Source organism: Nomia melanderi, chromosome 14 (assembly GCF_051020985.1).
Source record: "Nomia melanderi isolate GNS246 chromosome 14, iyNomMela1, whole genome shotgun sequence".
NCBI lineage: Eukaryota > Metazoa > Arthropoda > Insecta > Hymenoptera > Halictidae > Nomia > Nomia melanderi.
Genome location: NC_135012.1, coordinates 1,602,251 through 1,623,257, shown reverse-complemented (window position 1 = coordinate 1,623,257; position 21,007 = coordinate 1,602,251). Strand labels below are relative to the sequence as shown.

Below are 21,007 nucleotides of genomic sequence, written 5' to 3'. Positions count from 1 at the left end.
CTGTTTATGCTCGTCCAGTCTTGCGTAAGCATTTCGCCGTACCCTAGCCGATAACTATTAACAGTGCCCGCGTTGAAACAAGATCATGCCGTGTGACTATCGCGTGTGTTGGTAGCGATAAAGCGGCGGCGCCTTGATGCGCGCTGACCGCTGAGCCTGTGATAGTAAGAGCGGAGGAGGTAGTGTTAGTCGCGGCGATGGTGGTGGTAGTTCAGATAAGTACGGGGGATTGAGTGCACGTCAACGAGATTTTCTGTCCAACGAAACAGTTTGCCGCGAACTGTTCACGTTACGAAGGATGCGTTGTAGAGTTTAAAGTGTCCGAGGTCTGAAAGATCGGTACGATGATAAAGGATTATTCGCGGATCACTCAGGCGTTGCTGGGAACCTTATTTACGTGGGCTCTCACCGCAGCGGGTGCCGCACTCGTAATCGTGATTCGAGGGAAACAGGTAAACTAATTTACATTTATTCCTCGTGAAAGCTCGATGGGACATTTATAAAAACCGTAAGCTTCTCGTTACGTATCGGTTGATAGTTTATCGACGCAAAGCGTACACATGATTCTAACCTTCTACGCGAAAGCATTCTAACCTTACCCGGTTTTATCTTTCATCGCGCGTACTGCCACCCTTTTAAAAAATTTATATATCTCAACCGTCGATTTTTTCCTATATCTTTCGCGGTGTACGTGCAATGCTACGTTCTAGATATATATTCGTTTAAAAATTCCACTCGTTCGAGGCGGTATAACTGAAATCTTAAAAGGTATGTCCTTGGAAGGAGTTGACCATTGACCATGACATTTATCCTTTTCATTATTTCCATCGGTTTCAATTCACAATGATTTCTCTTTTAGTCTCGTACACTAGCAAATATCGTTTGGAATAGAGATTTTGAAAATACATTGCTGGGAATAACAATTGCAATATTAAAGAAAAAAAATGTAAAGACTAATTGTTAATTACAAAATAATTAATGATATTGGGTCGCATGGCTGCTTTATTGAAACTTGTTTCATAAGCACGTTTTATCATTCTGCGCTGACCGTTCGTCAAATAAATTTCACTAATTTATCGTCAGATAAATTCGATTCATTTTGGTTGTTCTTGATGTTTTTCTATCTGAATCGGTCGGCGATAGCCCGCTCCTCGATACATTGCTACTTCAATTCATTTCCCCCGAAACTGTTTAATATTTACAATGTATCATGAAGTTCATTGTTATCTGTTGCTCCGTATTTGCACTTCTGGTCTTGGCGAAAGAATACCAACACACGGTTACAAAGTTTTTATTAGATAAGATTAGATGACGCCGAGCGTCTGTGCTCATGCAAGCACTTCCGTTTGAAGTTTTCGAATCTACGCCTCGTTTATAACATAAAGAATTCTTAGTTGTTTTTGGCAAATTTCCGAAACGTGGAATTTCAAATTCAGCTCAGCGTCTACTCTTTATCTTCCGGAAGTTGAGGTCGAACTGCAGTTCGTTGTCTCGAACCGGCTCAACTTCCTGCCGCGCGATCCGAATGTTGTAATCGTTAAAACAATATTAAACGAAATGAGTTCGTTGTTTTCTCTAAGCAAATTTAATATCTATTTACAAAAGAAATTCCCGCAAAATTCTCCGGTACTTCGTGTCACTTCGTTTGTAAGAGAAAACTGAAAAATCTCGAAGCTGAATGAAAGAAGAATATTTAAATGTAAAATTCCTTTGTGATCGATTAGAAGAAAAGACACTGAATTCAGTTCTATACTTCAACATTTTTGTATTTCTAAATTGACTTTCATGTCTGATCTAACAATGAGAACTTAGAAATAGAAAGGAATTGAAACTCTTCGCGAAGCTAATCGGATGGAGAGAAAAAAAAATGGTCGAAACGATTCTGTTTCAGCGCAAACTGTTGGACATCAGCCTAGGATTTGCGGCGGGCGTAATGATAGCGGCTAGTTACTGGTCGCTACTGGCACCTGCTATCGAAATGGCGTCAAAGAGCGAAATTTATGGACGGAACGGCGAATATGCGTTCGTACCGGTCGGAGTTGGATTTCTCATAGGCGCGGCATTCGTTTTCGGGACGGACGCGTTGATATCTTCCTTCGGCATTCAGTCCCCTAATGTGCTTTTAGCTATGCAGTCAGTCGGTACGAAACAAAGACGCAAGATCCTTGCAAAACTAAAGAGTGACGAGGATTTAAACGATTATGATCCTTGTAACGACGTACAGATTTCCAATGGAAAAGTATATACTCATATTGAGTCAACCACCATCGATGGTATCTCATTTTCTTCTTGTAACCTCCAATTCTCTCTGTAGGCTTGGAAAATGGGATCAGTTCACGACACACACGTGTACATTACTGTCTATATGTAAATGTCACGCCCCTCTTCGCTTCTTTCGTACATAGCAAATGATCAGCTGTTCCCAGGAATAAGCAGTTCGACGTTTAACACCGTACAATTGATATTTCCCTTGAATTTTTCATTTGCCTGATCGATGAATGATCTGCTTGTTCCTAGGGTTAGCACAATCTTTCGTATCGTGTCTAATTTCTTTGTGTTTTATGGATAATGGTAAACCTGTGAACCGGAGTTACGTGTTTACCTGTCAATATTAGTAGTTTCCGGCTGCTTTTTGTTTGCTTATCGGTTAATTTTTGCTAATGACTGCAGCCGTATCTCCGTATTTTCGTAACCAAATGGCTAAATTGAAAGATACGCCTTACGGCGTATCGCCGAACGAATTGGCACGAGGAAAAGTGGTAGAGAAAAACCTTTCCGGTTAACAGGTTGAAGAGTTTTGTCTTATGTTTGCCGCTTCGCACGTAAAAATGAACGTTTGGCAAAAGTTTTGGTAGCGCATGCACAAATGTGTTCGTGCAACAGCGCGTGGAACTTGCAGAAACACAGACTTGGGAAAGCACAAATCACACGGGCCGAGGCGGCACTTACATACACACGCACACGATTAGTTATTTGCGAAGGCACGAAATTCGATTTAGTCGTTACAGCAGAACAATCGAGCCAATTAACGAATAGACGCGGACTAAAGGCGATTAATTATCGGTTTGTGTTTAAAAAGAGTTCCACAATACTCAGAAACTGATCTTATTAATCCTGCCTGTGGACCTAACGAAACAAAAAGATGTGAAAGAGATTACCGGGTTCAAAAACACTTCTAAGCTTCACTGTGCTTCCTTCCGTAAGAGAAAAAAAAAACAAGACTAACGAGGCAAACAGAAATGCCTTGGGTTTGGAAACGTCGGGGTTCCTCCATTCCTACGAATGATATTTTTTTAACGCAACCCAAGGCATGACCTTGCACACTAATGTCCGAATTAACATCCCGTTTTCAGGATTCAACGAACAAAATACCAGAAGGCGCCAAATCGCGCACATAAGCGCCCCCGCTGATCAAGGCGAGCTCGAAGCGATTTACGAGGACCTTAATACCGAGCAAAAGAATAGTCAATGGAGAAGGATCCTGCTGCTCGTTGTTGCTATTACCGTATGTATCCTTTTATCCAGCACGATTCAGTTAGAAATGAAGTTTTTTTTCTCATATATCTTTATCGTTTGTATAGGTTCACAATATACCCGAAGGACTGGCGGTTGGAGTTGGTTTCGCTGCGGTGGGAAGCAGTGCTTCAGCAACTTTCGAAAACGCGAGGTAAGTATAATAAGATACTACTTGAATATCGTCGCGTCGGTAGAATATACGAAAAGGAATACGAATGTTGGGCGACAAAGGATATTTAGAAGTTGTGTAACAATGAAACTAGGGTAATTATGATTTTCCAGCATGCCATTTGTATTTTTCCTTTTCATTTGAAAGATCATTTCAATGGAGTAACATTAGCGGTATTGATCGCACTGCGACTGCGCGCCATCGGCATTTCGATCAAACTTTAATGCGTACGAACTGAAATTGCTTACCTAGGTCAATCGTATGTACTTAATTTATTGCGAGAATCAGGATAGGTTAACTACAGTGCTAGTGGGGTAATGGGTTTCAGTTATCATTAAGCGGTTAAAATGATCGCTCGGATAACAACGAGAACAGGGACCGACGTTCGTGCATTCCTCCCGCATTCGTTAATCCCTAAAATTAGCTCGATCTCGGATTTGAAAATCCGACGCTGGTTCAGCAACTTTCGCAGCCCCTAATAAAAAAAGACACACACAAAGGTCAGTGGGAAAAAAATGTCGGGTGGTTCTGCATTTTTTTCCCCGGTAGAAAAACGAACAAAAACATGATCCTCAGTAGATACAGTGTCACAACTGTGACGCTGGATTATTCGTTTACACGTTTGTTCGTCTAATTAGCAATTCCGGTCGTCATACACGGATGCTTAGATATGTCTACAGCGGAGGTTTAAACGTTTAATTATTCGTTTAAACGCTGAAGTTGCGCAATAAATTATACTTGAATATCAGGTTTAAAACAGCTACGATTATTGCGAATTCTGCAACCATTAATAATCAATAACTTACAAATATTATTCAAGTAATCGCAACGAATTATAATCCGCAATTATACAAAGTAATCTACAACTGAATTACCACATTTTAATCGCCATTATCATTTCACCCCTACGAGAACTAACCCACTCCCAAAATCTTCCCTATAAACAATATCTTCAATTAAAAGCGACTCTCCAGTAATCAGATTTCAATACGTAACCAACAATAAACGATTCGTTACAAATATTCCACCTCAAATAAACAACATATTCCCAATATTTTACAATCGGTGAGTTCGTGAAACCTCCCTTAGCCATCCCAGGGTAAGTCAGATATATTTACCAACCGGAGTCTCAATCACGTGTCTATTGAAACTGTACGATCCTCTGCGAGATGGCAGCAGCTGGTGATCATGTGGTCTCCCAGCAGCGGTGCTCGACGCGTGATAGGAGGTCCCCATGAATGAGTTCTATGGTGGTCGGTCGCGAGTGCCAGCCGCAGGCGAAGTTTATTGGCAGCGGTGGGTGCCCGTGGCGAGGGGGAAGGGCACGTGTGGCCCTGGAATTCAACGAGCCCTAGGCGCCGCGCATTCCATTCCAGCTTCCCACTTTCCCCGCTCCGTCTTGTCCTCCTGGACTTCTCCCAAACTCGCTCTCCTTACCGCCTTACGCCTTACGCTTTTAACTCCGAAACACGAACGCGACGTCCGCCGATGACGTGCAGCGGCGTTAATCGATCGTGTGACGTTATTTTCATTTCTTCGAACAGTCGATCGCGCCACAGCGAAACCTTATTATTTATAGCAGAAAAATGCCAACGATAATCGTCCCCGTATCGTCGGGCTATCCCCTCGGTCGTCTCCCCGTTGACTCGTTCTTTCTAAAGATACCCATTCCCGTGGTTCTCGATTCACCGACGTGGCCCAATTCATATTCCTGCCAGCCGTGCCCGATTAAAGAATTCGATTCATCGTCGCGTATTTAATATCGCCTACGGATCGGCTGTAATCCGCTCCGCGGAGGGGAGAGTCACGATCATTATCATAAGTAAGAACGCTCGCGTGTATCGTAAATACTTACTTCGAAATCCGTCGACCGGGAATCGTTTGTCGCGGAGACGCCAGCGGATTCATCGGGAGCCATTGAAAAAATGTACGTCTAATCTTCTATACGCATCTTTCCACGCGTATCATTGACGCGAATAACGTACGGCGCGCTGTCGCCGATTAGACGAACGATTCGACCGCGGTAGATTTCCCTTTGGCCGGTAAGGACTGAATTCCAAAGCATTCAAACGATGGTGTCGGACGTCACAGTTTAAGATTGTCAGTGTCGGCCGTCCCATTAACAATCCGTGGAATGAATGGATCGTGTCGGCGTTTTCTTTTCTACCGCGTGATAATTAAGAAATAGAGGTTGGATTTCTCCGTCGAGCGGTTTCCTGACGCGCTTTCGTGTATATCCGATGGGACGCGGAACCTGTTACTCTCGCAACGGTGACGGTTCGCTGGAAAAAGAAACGCGAATCCGCTTTTGCGCCGCCCCGGGCGCCCCGTTTGAAAAACAACGCTTGTCCGTGGATATTTCATTTATTCTCGTATTCGATACCATAATGAACCGGCGCGAAGCCATTATCGCCACAAGTTTCCCGGTTATGAATGAATCGTCGGTCCGAAAGATGACCCCGGCCGATACCGGAGTCGTGCGTCCGTGTATCGCCACGCAGAGGTTCGTGGCTGTGCGTACATCGTTATCGGTGCGCGTGTTCTTTCTTTTGGCCGGCCGAAAGAACGCTCGTGGTGAAAATATTTCATTCAACGAGGGCTTCCCCTGTCTACTTCGCGCGCGGAAAACTGAAAAGTCGGACCCGAATTTCGCGCGACAATTAGTCCAATCGGTTAGCGCACCCATTTAGCCGATCGCCGAGTAATTGCGGGACCCTCGGAAGGGTCTGAAACGATTCCAGTGAATTTCAACAATCAATACCGCGGTAGTTTCGCCGGGAATTCCATAGCGAACGCCTAATTGGGCGCACTGTTTCTCCCGATACTCGTCGCCCGTTTCCGAATCGCGAACCAGTAGGGAGATATTACCGTAAAGATCGATCTTTCCACCCGAGTAATGCGACCAGTTTCGAGGAACGAGCCGGCAACGCACGTCTCTCGTCGTTCAGAAAATCACTCAGCCTTCAGCATTTATCGACCCAGCATGCCCTTTTGTAGCCCAACTCGTTCGTAACGAGCGACATTCCATTCTCACGACGATTGCGATTAAGATCGCGTACCTCCGCCTCGAGCACGTTTTCAGAACTAACGAAACGACGTGTATCGGCCGCAGTTTCTTCCCCGCGTTTCGAAAAAGGGTCGGGTACGGGTAACGGGAGGGAAGGGAAAAAAAAGAGGAGAAGAGTTACCGTATTTTCGTGCCGAATCACGGGGAGAAGCCGGTCGCGACGCGATTCCTGTAAACGCCGCTGGGAACAGAGAAACCTCGAGGAAAGGAGATCGTTGGCCACCGTGTCCCGGTCAAGGAAAACGTCGTCGGGGTTCCGTCATGGAAATAAATTTTTACGTAACGCTCGGGCCTCGCTGCTCTCTGCTCGCCGATCGCTTTGCCTCGGCGCGTACGGCGTGCCCTTTCCGTGGAAAGGTAATTCATTCTCGAGACGGAGGTGGAACAATCCACGAGTTCCGGTCGGGGCGGCGAAAGAATCATGAATGAAACGTTTCGTAGCCGGGTAACACAGCCGTCCCTGCCCGTGTTAGCCGCGAGAGCGTGCCTGATAAAGGAGGGGCAAGAAATAGAGTAAGAAAAAGAGAAAAAGACGCACTCTCGTAGGTAGGAACGGCGGAAAGGTGGGCAGCCGATAGGAACGACGATATTTGCACTCGTAAAACGCTCAAGGAGATCTGGTACTGAGTCACCCTTCGAGCTATGCGGATTTTTCGCGGAATCTGGGTCCGTCGTTTCCTTTTCCCTTTTTTCGTTTCCTCTTTTTTTTCCCTCTTTCCGCTCGTTTTTCCTCGCATCCGAGATTCGACACGGAGACAGCCGTTCCCCGTCGATGAACGCGGGCGTCGTTCTCCGTCGTGTCGCAAAAATTCTCTCTCAAAGGTCTACGATCTGCCGTTCGTTGTCATCTTTCGCAGTTGTCCCCGCGTGTCGTAATCGCGCGAATCGATCCCCGCGATGTTTCCGATTCAAGGAATCGTTCGTACGTCGAATCGCGTGAATGTTGTGTAAGTATACAATCTTGAAATCGATATACAATAAATCGACGTGTATCAGATTAAATCGTTCATCCTGTTACAAATGTTGACGACGATGAAGTTAGATAATCTCGTCTAGTCTCGCGTTAATTGAAATTCGTTCGACGATTACCGTGATCGCGATGGGTGCGGGGATTCGATTCGCTTAGGCGAGTCCGTTCTTATTTTTCTAACGCCGTCGGTTAGCGAACGTAGGGAACGAGGAAGGAGGCCGAGGATAGAAGAGAAACAGAGGCGAAAGAGAAGCTGAAAGAGGAGAACGAGGGTGAGAGCGATAGCGTGCGTAAAAACAGAGGAACTACGGAGTGCCGGGTTGGCGTGGCACGTAGATGAGGTGGTGCTATGTTAAACATGGCGCCGGACAAAGCTGCCGACGAAACCACCTCATTTCAGTGCTATCCTCCTGCCTGTCTTATTATATACCGACCCAGCAGTGCTCACCGCACCGCGGCCCCTCTCTGTCCCCTTGTCTCTACTCTTCTCCTTTTACCTCCCCGCTGGCCCCCGTTCCCCGCCTTTTACCCTTTCTCCCGACGCTCTATCTCTACCGTCCTTTTTCGACTTCGGCTCCGGACGTCTCTCTGCCTTTGGACTGGCTTCCTTCTCTTTTCGTTCACCTTTGGAAACGTTCTAGCGCCGTCCGCCGACGTCTAAGCGTCGGGAACGAGCCGCGCGATAGTTCGTAACTCGTTTAACCGCCGCGCAACGACACCCGACACCGGTAAATACGTTTTTTCGATATTTCCTTCTCGTTTCCTTTTTGCCCCCGTTCTTTTTTTTTCTCGCAGAACGATCCAAGTCGGAACCCGAACGCGACCTATCTCAGCCGTGGTCCCAAAGAGGCAACACGCGGCCGGTCGATCGTCCACGGCTGGTTAACCACGCGTCGAGTAACGCTCGAACTACCGGCTCGTTCTCAGCCGCGAGACGATCGCCGGTCGCCGCGTTTCGGACGCGTCCAGGTGAACGCCGCGGACGTTTCCAGCCGCGGCAATGCGCGGCTACCACCGTTCCCTTAATCGTCGCACTTTGTACCCGGTGCTTATCACACGCGGAAAGCCAGTTCTGACGTGCGCTAATAACGAAGAAAGTCGGTTACGATATAGTACTTCCCGCTTAGCCTCTGTGCATAGTATTATAAGTGCACGTGTGCCGTGGCAGGCACGCTGCGTCGCTCGCAGCTCGGAACCACCACCTCCTCCTACCTCCTGGACGATCCACCTTTCCGTTGTCAACGAATTTCGCGCCCGTAACCGGGACTCCGGACAATCTTCTCGTTCGAAAATCCGCGATTGTACAGCCAGGATCTCCGGTATTCGGATTACATTCATTTCACGCGGCCGCCTCTCCGCGCGCGTCGCTTCTACCTGTAATCATTCAGGCACAGCCGTCCGCAGGAGAAAGATTCTGAGAACCGGACTCGCGAGACGTTCTCTAGGCTAAGGCGACACGCCGATACTTTTCTCGTCTCGTGTTTCGCCTCCGTGCTCCGCCGCCTTTCCTCCGTTTGCCCCCGGACTCCTTCCTGGTTTCCTCGGGGAAGCTGGAACCGCCGGTTTTCCGGCGCGTCCGAGGGAATCTCCCGGTGAAAAGAGAAGGCGAAACGGTCCGCGAGACTCCTGCGACGTCTGTTATCACCGCGGAATCCTCGCTGCGCGTGTTCTCCGTCTCCTCTAGCCCGGCGGATTCGTTTCTCTTTCTCTGGCATCGGACGATGCACCGGCGCGCACGGTGCAGCGACTTCGCAATGCTTGGAATGCGGCGGCATTACGCATGCGCGCCGCGTACCTTACTCGGAACAGACGAACAGCCGGATCCGTTATGTCCCTCGACGACGACCTCAGGATCATCCGTACAGACTATTCGACAAACTAGCATCTCTTTGCAAATCAAAGTATCGGGACCATGATGGCGGTCCCTCCTCTCTCTCCCTCTCTCTCTCTCTCTCTCTCTCTCTCTCTCTCTCTCTCTCTCTCTCTCTCTCTCTCTCTCTCTCTCTCTCTCTCTCTCTCTCTCTCTCTCTCTCTCTCTCTCTCTCTCTCTCTCTCTCTCTCTCTCTCTCTCTCTCTCTCTCTCTCTCTCTCTCCCTCTCTCTCTCTCTCGCCCTCTCTCTCTCCCTCTCTCCCTCTCTCTCTCTCCCTCTCTCTCTCTCTCTCTCTCTCTCTCGCTCTCTCTCTCTCTCTCTCTCTCTCTCTCCCTCTCTCTCTCTCTCGCGAGCGAGCGAGCGAGCGCGCTACCGACCCGCGGAGCCATTTCTTCCTTCTGCGTACGCGCCGGCTCACCGCCGGTGGACACCTGCTTTCGGAATCTCGCTCCCGCGAACGTGTCCTCGATTCGCCGAGCCTTCTTACCGCGGAATGCGTCGCAATTAATGACGAGATCAAGCTCAATATGCATCCACGGGTATCGATCCGAGCCGCGATACTCGCGCGACGTTCCGACCGTGCAGGTCGCTCCGGTTCTACGTTGAAACGTTTAGCGGCATCGTTGAATCATTCGATTTTCAATGTTCCACCTACTCTGATATTACTTTGAACTGCCGTTTGATCGAATCGAATGATCGCTGGCAACAGCGGATTTATTTCGGGGAACCATTGTTCCGTCGCCTAATCTCGAAGCTCGTCGAGGAGCAACGGCGAATCCTCTCGCGAAATTTCTCGAGCGCATTTACGATTTGACATTAGGAGACGCGAGAGCGCGATCGTGCGCCCGCGCGCGCGCGCGCGCTCGAGCTCGCTCTCTCGCGCAACGATGCCGGAGATAATGGAGAGAAGAGTAGCGGGGTTGATCTTGGTCTTATGATTTTATGGTGTTAGGCCGTGGCTGGTGGCCTCGGGACTCGGAGCCGAGAAGAGCCGGAGAGCTCGCCTTGGCGTTGGTGGAATGCGGGACGGGCAAATCGCGGTCGGCCCGCTTGCGCCTCGTTCCCATGCATTCCTTACTCCCTCTCTCGTTTCTCCTCACTCTCTTATCTCTGCACCCCCTCCTTCATCTCTCTCTCTCTCTTTCTCTCTCTCTCTCTCGCTCTCTCTTTCTCTCCCCCTCCAACCCTTTCTCTCACTCCGTCCCGCTCTCCCCTTTTCTCTTGCTCGCTCCTTAGTTTTCTCTCACACAGACGCATTCGTACGTGTACGCTTGTCTTTCGTCGCGCATCTCTTTTTAACGAACAGCGTATACGGAACGCGTGTTTGAAGCATATACGTTCGTGTAAGGACACACACGTAACAGCCGTGGCTCCATCTCTCTTCTCTCTCTCTCTCTCTCTCCCTCTCTCTTTCTCACTTGCTCCGCGTCTGTCTCTTTCTCTATCATTATCCTTCGTCTATCTCTATCTGTATCTTTCAGGTTCACCAATCGCGTGGCCGGTCCCACCGAGAGAAATTCTTCGTGTTTCCTTCAGGACCATTCCTCCTCGTCCTTTTGCTCATCTTCCTCCTCCTTGATTTCCTCCTACTCTTCGCCCGATATACTTCCTTTAGAAGTCGACCCGACACGAAGAAGAAGTCCTCGTTATGGTATCTCGACCGATCGAATTTTGCTGCGAGGCTGCCGCTGTGGTTCCGCCACCGGTCGGAATCGATAGAGTTCATCCTAGCGGATGCGCGAAAACTGTAGCCCGGAAGATACGCTCGTCGATCGCGTTCTAAAACCATCCGGAAACCAAGAATACACCGCGACACGGGCACGGTTGATCGTTCCATTGAATTCGAGCGAAATTTAAGGGACCTTAAAGATTCGTTCACGGTAGAACGAGAGCGAAATACAGAGAAGGAGACAGAGAGGTAGAGAGAGAGAGAGAGAGAGAGAGAGAGAGAGAGAGAGAGAGAGAGAGAGAGAGAGAGAGAGAGGGGGGGGGGGGGGAGAGAGAGAGGGAGAGAGAGAGAGAGAGAGAGAGAGAGAGAGGGGAAGAAAGATTTCGGACGAAGAGACAAGGTTCGATCAACGTCGAAGGAAAGTCGAACAGCCGATCATCGTCGGATATTTCTCCGGTCGAAGATCTCGGGGAAAGTAATTTACGATCCTTCGGGTCGGTTGCACGACCACGAACGCAAGGATAGGTGTTGCCACGTAAGGACAACCGCGGCCTTATGGAATGCAAAATGGCGACCGCGGTGCGTTCAACGAAGCTACCCGGGACGCCATGTTGGTACACATCGGCCGAAGTGTGCTGTTATGTTCGATAGCCCGTTAAGTTAAACGATAGCGGGCCGTTCGCCCGCGCGAGCTCGGTTTCCCTTATTTTCATTAAACAGAGCGAATTTTTATGGGTAGTCCGCCGGCGATGGACCACCAAGTTAGCGGCGGCGCGATCGAATATGCGTGTATAACGGTGTACCCGTGATACGAGTTTGACTACGGGAACCAAAACACACGCGTGCTACTTTTTTTATGGGTACCAACCAGTTTGGTAAGATCTCTTTCTTTCTGCTGCCGGGAGAAATCTTCGATTTTCGGCTCCGAGACAGCGCGACGCCCTCGCGCGGAATTCCTAGACGCGCGTCGTGCCGCTCGTGAAAGGTTTGCCTTGGAACCGAGGGCAACCGCGACTAGCAACACGCGGAAACCGATTCAGGAAGGGAAAAAAGGGAAATAAAGAATCGTGGCTGACGTTTCCGGACTTCCGTCCCCTTGTTTCGCGAATCGCTTAGAAATGGGCCCACGCCGTTTCGAGCACGATAAATGCTTTCTAATCTAGAAACGAGCGGCACCGAAGAAAGAGGAGAAGATAACGGCTAATGGGTTTTTCAAGCATTACTTTGGCACACGTGCGTCAATCGAGATAATCATTCGTAAACTGTTAATTTTATTATCAACGGGCAAGAGAGACGGAGAAACGGACGGGGGCTGAACTGCTCCGGGAATGTGTTCCACATCGATCTCGCGACGATTGAATTTCGTAGAAAGGGTGGAGAACCGTGTCCCTTGGAGACGGACCTCTAGGAGAACACTGGAGGATCAGTTTCTGCGTCGAGCCGATACTTTCTCCTGGATTCTAAGCGAATATTCTCGACGCCATCTTTGCTCCTTCGCGCGTGTCTTCTTTCTGCGTAAGAACACGCACACGTAGAATCAAATGCAGAAGCAGAAATAACAACGATTTAAATATTACCCCCGACTAGAAGCATCGATAAGGATGAATGTTCGATAGAATGCAAATTTATCCTGGTGCACGCTGTGGATCATAATCGTAAAGGTTCGAGCCGCTATTGACAGCTATCATTTCGCAGAACAAAAGTCCTCGCTCTCGGACCGGCTGATCGCGTATCGCTCGAGGGAATCGAACACGTCGATCGCGAGCAAAGGCGATCGGAAGCGAGAGGCAGCAGCCAGCCTCCAGGACGACGGTCGTCAGCCTAGCTGTCTGGTAGCACGGCAGACGACGGGACGAGAGTTAGCGACCCTGACCGTGGAAATCAGAAGAAGAACTCGGAAAGGAAAAGAAACCGGCCTGCGCGGAGACGGCTGGTAGGAGGTAGTAGCTGCAGAAAAGAAGAGAGGACCAGAAGCAAGGAGAATCAAGGGAGAAGGACGCCGATGCGAAAGAAAGAAAAGTAAGAAGGTGAAGAGCCCAGGGTGTGGAGGAAGGGGACGATCATTCTCGGAACTCGGGTGACCTCCCCTGGTGCAACTGGCGAACAGCCGGACCCGACGGGTTAACTGTACAACCACTTATGTACCTCGATGCTATAGGAATGCGACGACGATGCCGTCCCATGAAATAACGCACTACACGCCGTGGCATGACATACCATGTGCTCTCTCGGCCCTATACGAGAGAGAGCGCGGCCTATACCGGTGATCCTGCATCGGAAGGAGGAGCTTGGATCACGTCATTCATTCACCTGCTCGGCCACCTTGCCGCTCTCTGCCAACCCGACCGCTGATCTATTGTTCCTTGGAAATTCTAACCGTTCGTCGATCGACGATCCTCCGCGTAAGATCGCGGAACACCTCGCTTAATGTCTTCAACGTCCAGATTCAACCTTTTTCTGCTTCCCGTTCAAACCTCCCCCCCTCCCCCCTCTCTCCCCCTCTCTCTCTTTCTCTCTCTCTCTCTCTCTCTCTCTCTCCCTCTCTCTCCCTCTCTCTCTCTCTCACACACTCTCTACCCATCTCTCTTTCCATCTCTTTCTTTCTCTTTCTCTCTATCCCTCTCCCCTTCGCTCTCGATCTATTCGCCCCAGTCGCCGCGCATTTACCTTCAGAGTATATTCAACTTTTTAGCGTAGCTTGCCGATGTGTTACTTTTTCCTCGGCCAACTATCGTTTGCTGCTGAATTAAATTCCGTCTATGCGACTCTCCGTGAATCCCTCCGCCGTACGAAAGCTAGGTCGTCCGAGACCTTAGTTACCGCATTCCTCCCGCCTGAACGGAACGTTTTTCCTTCGTCCCCCAAGTTTACCAGGTATCCGATCTTGTACAGCCATTCATTCGGATAGTCCGTCTTCCCGATGAATCCCGGTACCGTTTTCTCGCTTCTTGCTGGCCCGGCCAAGGATCTTCCTACCGATCCATCCGATCGTTCGTTCGCTGATTCGCGAACGGAGCCGGGGAATACGCTCGGAAATTCCGGGGATCCCGTCCATTGTCACCGTTCGCGATTTTACGGTTTCCCGCGACGAGTCCCGAGGGCGTTTCATTTATCCCGTCTCGATTTCTAGCCAGGAGTCCTTCGTTTTCGCGTAAATCGGATGCCGCGGACTCGCCTCTCGAAGAAAGAGCAAGCCTCGCCGAAAAAAACGGGACGAGCTTAATCAACGGTTAAGAGAACATAAAATCCCAGCTACGATTTAAAAGTCTCGAAAGGCCATGGAGTGCCGGTGCAATATGTGTCTTGTCTGCACTCGAGTGTTACGTATACGTACACGATCGTGTTGGTTCATTCACCTGCTGCGTGGCTCGCTCTCCTGCGTTCCCCGTGCCTCCTCTCTTGGCTTCTTTCGTTCAGTCTGTCTGGCTCCCTTCATTATACTCCGCCGTATTAATCCTTGAACCGTAGATCTCGATTACTGATCCACGGAGTTCCGAAGGAAATCCGGCGGAGTGTGAATCTCGAATGGAAAACATTCCGAAACTTCGGTGCCATTTTCCATCGGATACTTTTCGATCGTCAACTACAATAGAACTTGAATTAACCGTTTCATCGAGCGACTAACTGCCTAGACGAGTATAGACTAAACTGAAAATTTCAATCGCCGAGTTTCCGGATAAAACTCTGAACCATTGATATCGCGAGAAATAGCGACACGATCGATCGTAGTCCTACCGCGGTTTGGCAATAAATCGTCGACCACGTTGGTAGCTAACTGCCATTAAGCTCGAAGGAGCGACTCGGCACGGTCGTCTAGGAAGCCCCACAGCTCGAGCACTCGGCTCGGCCAGATGGAAAAATCTAGAGAATGTCGAAGCCGTCAACCAGTTTCAAGAACTCACCGCGACCGCGACCAGAGAGGAGAGTGTGCAACTTGGCTCGCGCGGACTCACCTTGGTTTTATTCTTATTCTTATTGGTTCTGGCTAGCGCGGCCAGCTCTACGATCGTCGGTTTTCGAGTCGACGCGACACGTTAACCAGCTGCTAACCATGGATAAATAAGGTAAGCGGTTCCCGCTTTTGTTGCAGAAACCTAGCGATCGGCATCGGCATCCAGAATTTCCCGGAGGGATTGGCGGTGTCTTTGCCCCTGCAGGCCGCCGGAATTAGTACCTTGAAGAGCTTCTGGTTCGGCCAGCTCTCGGGGATGGTCGAGCCTCTCGCCGGCGTCCTTGGTGCAGCCGGAGTCTCGCTCGCTGAACCTGCGCTACCTTATGCACTTGCCTTCGCGGCCGGTGCAATGATCTACGTCGTGATCGACGACATCGTCCCGGAAGCGCATTCGGGGTACGTTGCTAGCTACTTACTAAACACCTTTGGTAATTCCCGTAGAAGCTCCGATCATTCGATAACTGTCTGCTTATATCAAGCTTTTAACTGGCCCGCTGCTTTCTTCGCTAGCCGTTGTTCCTTATTCCTCGTTTCCACGTTCCGCCGCAAATTTTCATTAACCTTTAACGCTGCCTCCGCGACCGAACGGTACCCGACCATAGTTCACGATCCATATTTAATGGATTATCGCCTGGAATCTCGATTGAATCGAACATTTTTCTGTTCAACTCGGTAGCGAATTTTTACTAGTAAATTGGCGAAAGTAATCGCCGCGTAAAGATCGGGAATCGACGTCGTCGCGGACGAAACGAATTCTATCCTCGTGTGCCGATCGAACGGACGAGTGGCGCGATGTTTGCGTAAAGAGGCAGAGTCGAAAGAGGATGTCTATCGTCGCGTCTACGGAGGTAGCCGCGCGTACACGACGTATTCGGGAACGATTACGGTACAATGGCGCGTGACGGCAGCGGTGTAGTTAGCGCGGCGTCGGCAAAACGGACGTAGCGAATTTCTTTCCCAGGGCCCGACGGTCTAGCTGAAGGCGCATTGTCATTATAATTGGCTTCTTTTGTATTTCGTGCGATCTAAACCGCCCTGCCCGGATACCCGTGTGTACCGTATGCACGAGCGCGACGCTCCTGAGATAGTAGACCGAGGTCCGCTCCCTCGGGAACCCTCCGGGGCCCCGGAAAACACAAAAGTGAAAATGGATCCCCCCTGTACGGGTGAACCGTTGCTCGACCTCCAAGAAGCGACCGGCGTTTCTTTCCTCCGTTCGTGCGCGCGAGCCGTGTGATCTTTTCCAAAAGAGAGAGAAAGAGAAAGAGCCAGATGGAGACCGAGGAGGAGAAAAAGACAGAGAGAGAGAGAAGGATCGAGGGAAGAGGCTAACAATGCTAGCGCTCGCTTTGCTTTCTGGTTTAGCGGGGCGACGACCAAGTTTCTACGGGGAAAGGCGAAACGTTGGCCGCGGACGGCGACGCAGCGAGATCCATTCGCGCGGCTAAGATCGAACGATATCAGAGGCGCGAAAGGGACAAGGACGAGAGAAAGTTTGCGAGATCCGGGAATCGGCTAGGTTTTCGAAACAGGAGACCTACGGCTAAGAAGAGAGGAAAGTGTAGAGAGAAAAGGAGAGAGAGAGAGAGTTGTAGGCTGTTTTAGAAGTAAACTATGGAGATGACAAGTTGCCAGAGAAATGTCCAATCGATGTCTTATAATCTCATCAATGCTGCTGATAGAACGATGATCGCGTCTTTTTCAGACGTACTTTTCATTCTGGTCGAAATTGTCGCATCTATAGATTCACGAAGAGCTATTATAGCGTGAAAGATGGACAAATGGAACTAGACAACTGTCATCTTTGCGCTGTACACTTCCCGATTTCGGAATCGAATTTTTCCTCGGCAACAAGGTCTAGCCTCACCGTAGCCGCACGTTGGGCCACCGAATTCTTAGAACCCGAGGTCGGTCCCCGAGTCATTTGCATGGCTCTGTGCTCGGTGAAAAGGAATGCCTCCTCGTTTCAGACCTCGTGGTATTCCAGTTAAAAGCGATCGCCTACTTTCCTCTCGAGAGCGAGATCGGAACCAAAAGGGGACGACGAGCCTGGCTTAGCTTCCGTTCCGTTCGCGAGATAAGTCGTGTTCCTTCCCCTCCGATCGTGCGCGATAATTCGACGGTGCACACGGATAGACGCGGAATTGGCTAGGGTTCCGACGTAGGGACATACTAGAGCTGTTACTCGTGAGCAGACTGAGAGTCTTGTGCGTTGATCAGAAAAATTACATAGAATACAGAGCATAGATACCGTTGTCTTCAATTGATTTTAAACTGTGCCTTTATCTTCATACAAAAATACGAAGTCTACGTTTTCCGATGATAGATTCAATCAACTTTGAACTGACTCTAGTGTCGACTATTCCATAAGATAAACTAGACACCCGTATATTTAAACACTTTACGATACAGCCAAGTAATTTCTCCGAGTAATTAATATGTATTCGAGTACCTCGCGTACCTGATAAAAGGTACCAGCTCTAATGCACGCCTTCTTTCGTCAATGCCGAGCCTCTGATTACCGGGACGCGCGCAACTCGTTCCCGAGTGGACACAACGGTGTCCGTCGCGCCCCGGTCTTTTGTAGGCGCGCGCGATGAGACAGGGTAATGGCTAATAAAAATACAAATTTCTGAGGCATACCGAAAGGAGGTATTTACCGCGCGGATATGATTGATGTGGTAGAACGCCCACCGAAACACAACAGCGCATTTCACCGGCCGTTAAAATTGATGGCCGTGTATAATTTACGAAATCAACAAGCCGTGACGTGCAATACCGGGTACGCTCGTGTGTGCATATGTGTACGTGTACGCTTTGTGTGTGCTTAATCCCTACTTATGCCGCGAAAACCCTTTTATTTCTCACCGTTCCGATATTTCTCCTCTTTCTGGACGTTGTTACGGCTGTGCTACCCGAATGGATCCCACCTCGGCCGATCTCCGCTCGCTTTTTTTTTCCACGGACGCGCGCGCCTTGATTGGCTTGATTTTCCATCGCTTCGCCGAACGTACTAATCGGCATTGTCGGATCATCGACCTAGTCTGAAGCTAGGTGTCCATTTGGGAACGAAGCTACCGCTAGTTGCTCTCGTAAGGATCTCTCACAAGCAGCTACCTGCGTTGAAAGTCGCTATCCAAGAGCATAGCCGAACTCGTCGCTTTCAAGACAGTGTCCTCTTGCGAGAAACGCTCTCGAGGGCAACGTGCAATACGGTAAATCGACGAGAGATGATCCACTTATTTTATACATCATTATATATCATTGAAAGCTAACAGAAAGAATAATTAAATATCCCATTGTGCAAGATTCAGTGTGTCACTAGGAACAATTGAAGATACGGACATTTGAGAATTTAGTAAGTACCAAGGTAGAGCCATTTGGAATTACTATCGCCACTCTTGAATGGTCACTCAGCTTAAACCCAACTCCTCTCCCGCGGAGATCCTTCCACTGTCTGAAAGGAGAGCATGCTCGGTACTGTCTCTCGATGTGTACCCTGTCTGTCTCGTCGAATGAAAATGTTTATCTTTCGTTTCTGATTGCAGTGGAAATGGCAAACTCGCCAGCTGGGCAGCCGTCGTCGGTTTCTTGGTAATGATGTCCCTAGACGTTGCATTAGGGTAAACTGTGAGCGTCGATCGCGAACTTACAATCCGCGAGGGAGATCGATTCCCCCGCGGCAATCCACGTCAATCAGAAAATTCCTAATCGTTCTTGCGGCGCGTCGTGTTCTCTCACGGGTGGAGTATCCGTTGTACTCGAGTTACGCGGCCTGCCTCGATCTCAATCGATGGAAACGGTCCGATGATTCCGACGTCCTATCGAAATTCCGACCCGTACCTTCGCTAGAAATCGCATTATACTTAGAGAAATTCGCCCGTGGTGCGGTGGTAAGCAACGGAGTCGGATCCGCGAGAAGCGTTAGACCGGTGTCGTCGATACTATCGAAACGTGTCTTCCATGAATCTAGTCTTCGTTGATCCGATTCAGGAGTCAATTAGATCAACGAGACGACGACCTTCGGCAACGCTTTAGAAGTTTCTGCGTCGCATTCGTTGCACCAGAGAGGCATGCGTCGAATGCGACGGGGCGTGCTTCGATCGGACGTCGGAATCGGTTCTCGCTCAGGGAACGTCGTACTCCTCCGGGTCCCCGTGTTTTCGAGCACGAAAACCCACGAGGTCGCGTGTCGGACGGCCCCGTAGTATTGCAATTCCCGTGCAGCGTCGAGAAAATCGCGGGATAATCGCGCTCCCAAACTTCTGCCGAACGAGATCCCCGGAATCGTGTGAATTAATCACTCCTCGTAGCGAATAAAAAGCAAATAGAAATAGAAGGTAAAAGCGGGAAGAAACCGTCGGGGACGCGGCATAGATTGCACGTGTCGCCTTCGGTGGCAGAATGTTCGATCGGGAGCGCACGCTTCAACGAGATTCCGGAAAAGTCGCAGTGTTCGGAGGTGTGAACCGGATATATAGTGGTGTTTATCAAGCTCGCCGGGCCCAGTGTTACTTTTGCATTTCGCTGATGATTTTGCTGGAAAAAATCGCAGCCCTCCGTACTTTTCCGAAACGTGTTTCTTGGGGAAACAGCGTTAGCGTACGCGGCCTCGAGGTGTCTGTCCGCGCGACACGCGAGCTGTCGCCTCGGGTCTACTCGGGTAAGTGCAGTCATATTTATTACGTTGCGTCCGCAATAAATACCCCTCGAATCCGCTTGTTCGTTCGGGATCGACACGACGACGCGGCGTTGCGTATAGGTGCATGACAATCGATGGTTCTCCTCGTGTGCGCGCGTACGGGACGCATCGCACGCCCCCGCGGCTCGCACAAGCATTCATGCGACTGTGCCACCCCCCTTTCCCCCTTAGACGTTTCTTTGTTTACTTAATGTTACTTAACGGTTTTGGCGAAGGAAAGAAGGAAGGAAATAATTTGATCACGCGAGCAACGGAGTCGTCGCACGAGCGAAACTCGTATCGATCGGTGTTTCGTTGCATTCTCGACGCTGAACATTTATACATACTATATACGTATGTATATACTTATATATATATATACATATATACATACATATGTAAGATATAGAGACTGTATTTTCGTACATGATACATATTTCTTCGTACGCGTAAAGGGTTCGCGCGTTGCATTCACGCGGGAACGGTGCAGACACGCCTCGGTATCGGGGGAGCAGCCCCTTTAAAAGATTGAAACGCCTCCGCGATCAAATTCGTATACGATGCTCAAAACGTTCCTGCGATACACGGGTAGTCTTAATTGAGCGTTTCTTCGCCGATACCGATCACAGGCTGTTGTCACCTTGCTCGGGATCTAATGAAATTCATCCTTGGTTTATATTAGACCGGCGTATGCGAGATGCGGCAGGGTTCTCCTTAACATTGTTTCACACATTGCGAAACCTTTCTCCGCTAGGACACTTAACGATTTTGTTTGTACGAAGCGTAATAAAGGAAACAACAAAAAAAAACAACAAAGTTGCCACCGTTTCCCGGAGACCGAGAAGATATCCTTGACCGTTCCTCGCTCAGATATCCGGTCCATGGCATCCTGGGGACAATGATAAAACCACGACTCTTCGAGCGTCCACTTTTCCAAGCTAAAAATTCCATTGATCCGAGTTCTATCCTTCACCGACGATCCCTTAATCGTTTGGTCGCTCTCGGACCGAGCGAGGCAGGATCGATCGAAGCGGTAAGAAGGGTTTCGGGAAGGATCGATATCGACGGGACAAAGAAAAAAAAACTCGATCCCCGAACAAACGGATGTCGAA

At 49.4% G+C, this 21,007-nt stretch overlaps 1 protein-coding gene across 2 annotated transcripts; it reads left to right on the top strand.

The window, feature by feature from the left end:
* Nucleotides 1-30: 30 nt before the first annotated feature.
* Nucleotides 31-20,759, top strand: Zip48C (Zinc/iron regulated transporter-related protein 48C). Of its 2 annotated transcripts, none has more exons than XM_031981315.2 (6): nucleotides 31-452; nucleotides 1,892-2,141; nucleotides 3,354-3,505; nucleotides 3,582-3,667; nucleotides 15,353-15,610; nucleotides 18,763-20,759. In XM_031981315.2, the coding sequence occupies exons 1-6, from the start codon at nucleotides 345-347 to the stop codon at nucleotides 18,839-18,841; spliced, it is 933 nt and encodes a 310-aa protein (XP_031837175.1). In that variant the 5' UTR covers nucleotides 31-344; the 3' UTR covers nucleotides 18,842-20,759. The 2 variants fall into 2 exon arrangements, with proteins under 2 accessions (XP_031837175.1, XP_031837165.1); XM_031981305.2 differs by having other exon boundaries at nucleotides 1,892-2,273.
* Nucleotides 20,760-21,007: the final 248 nt, after the last annotated feature.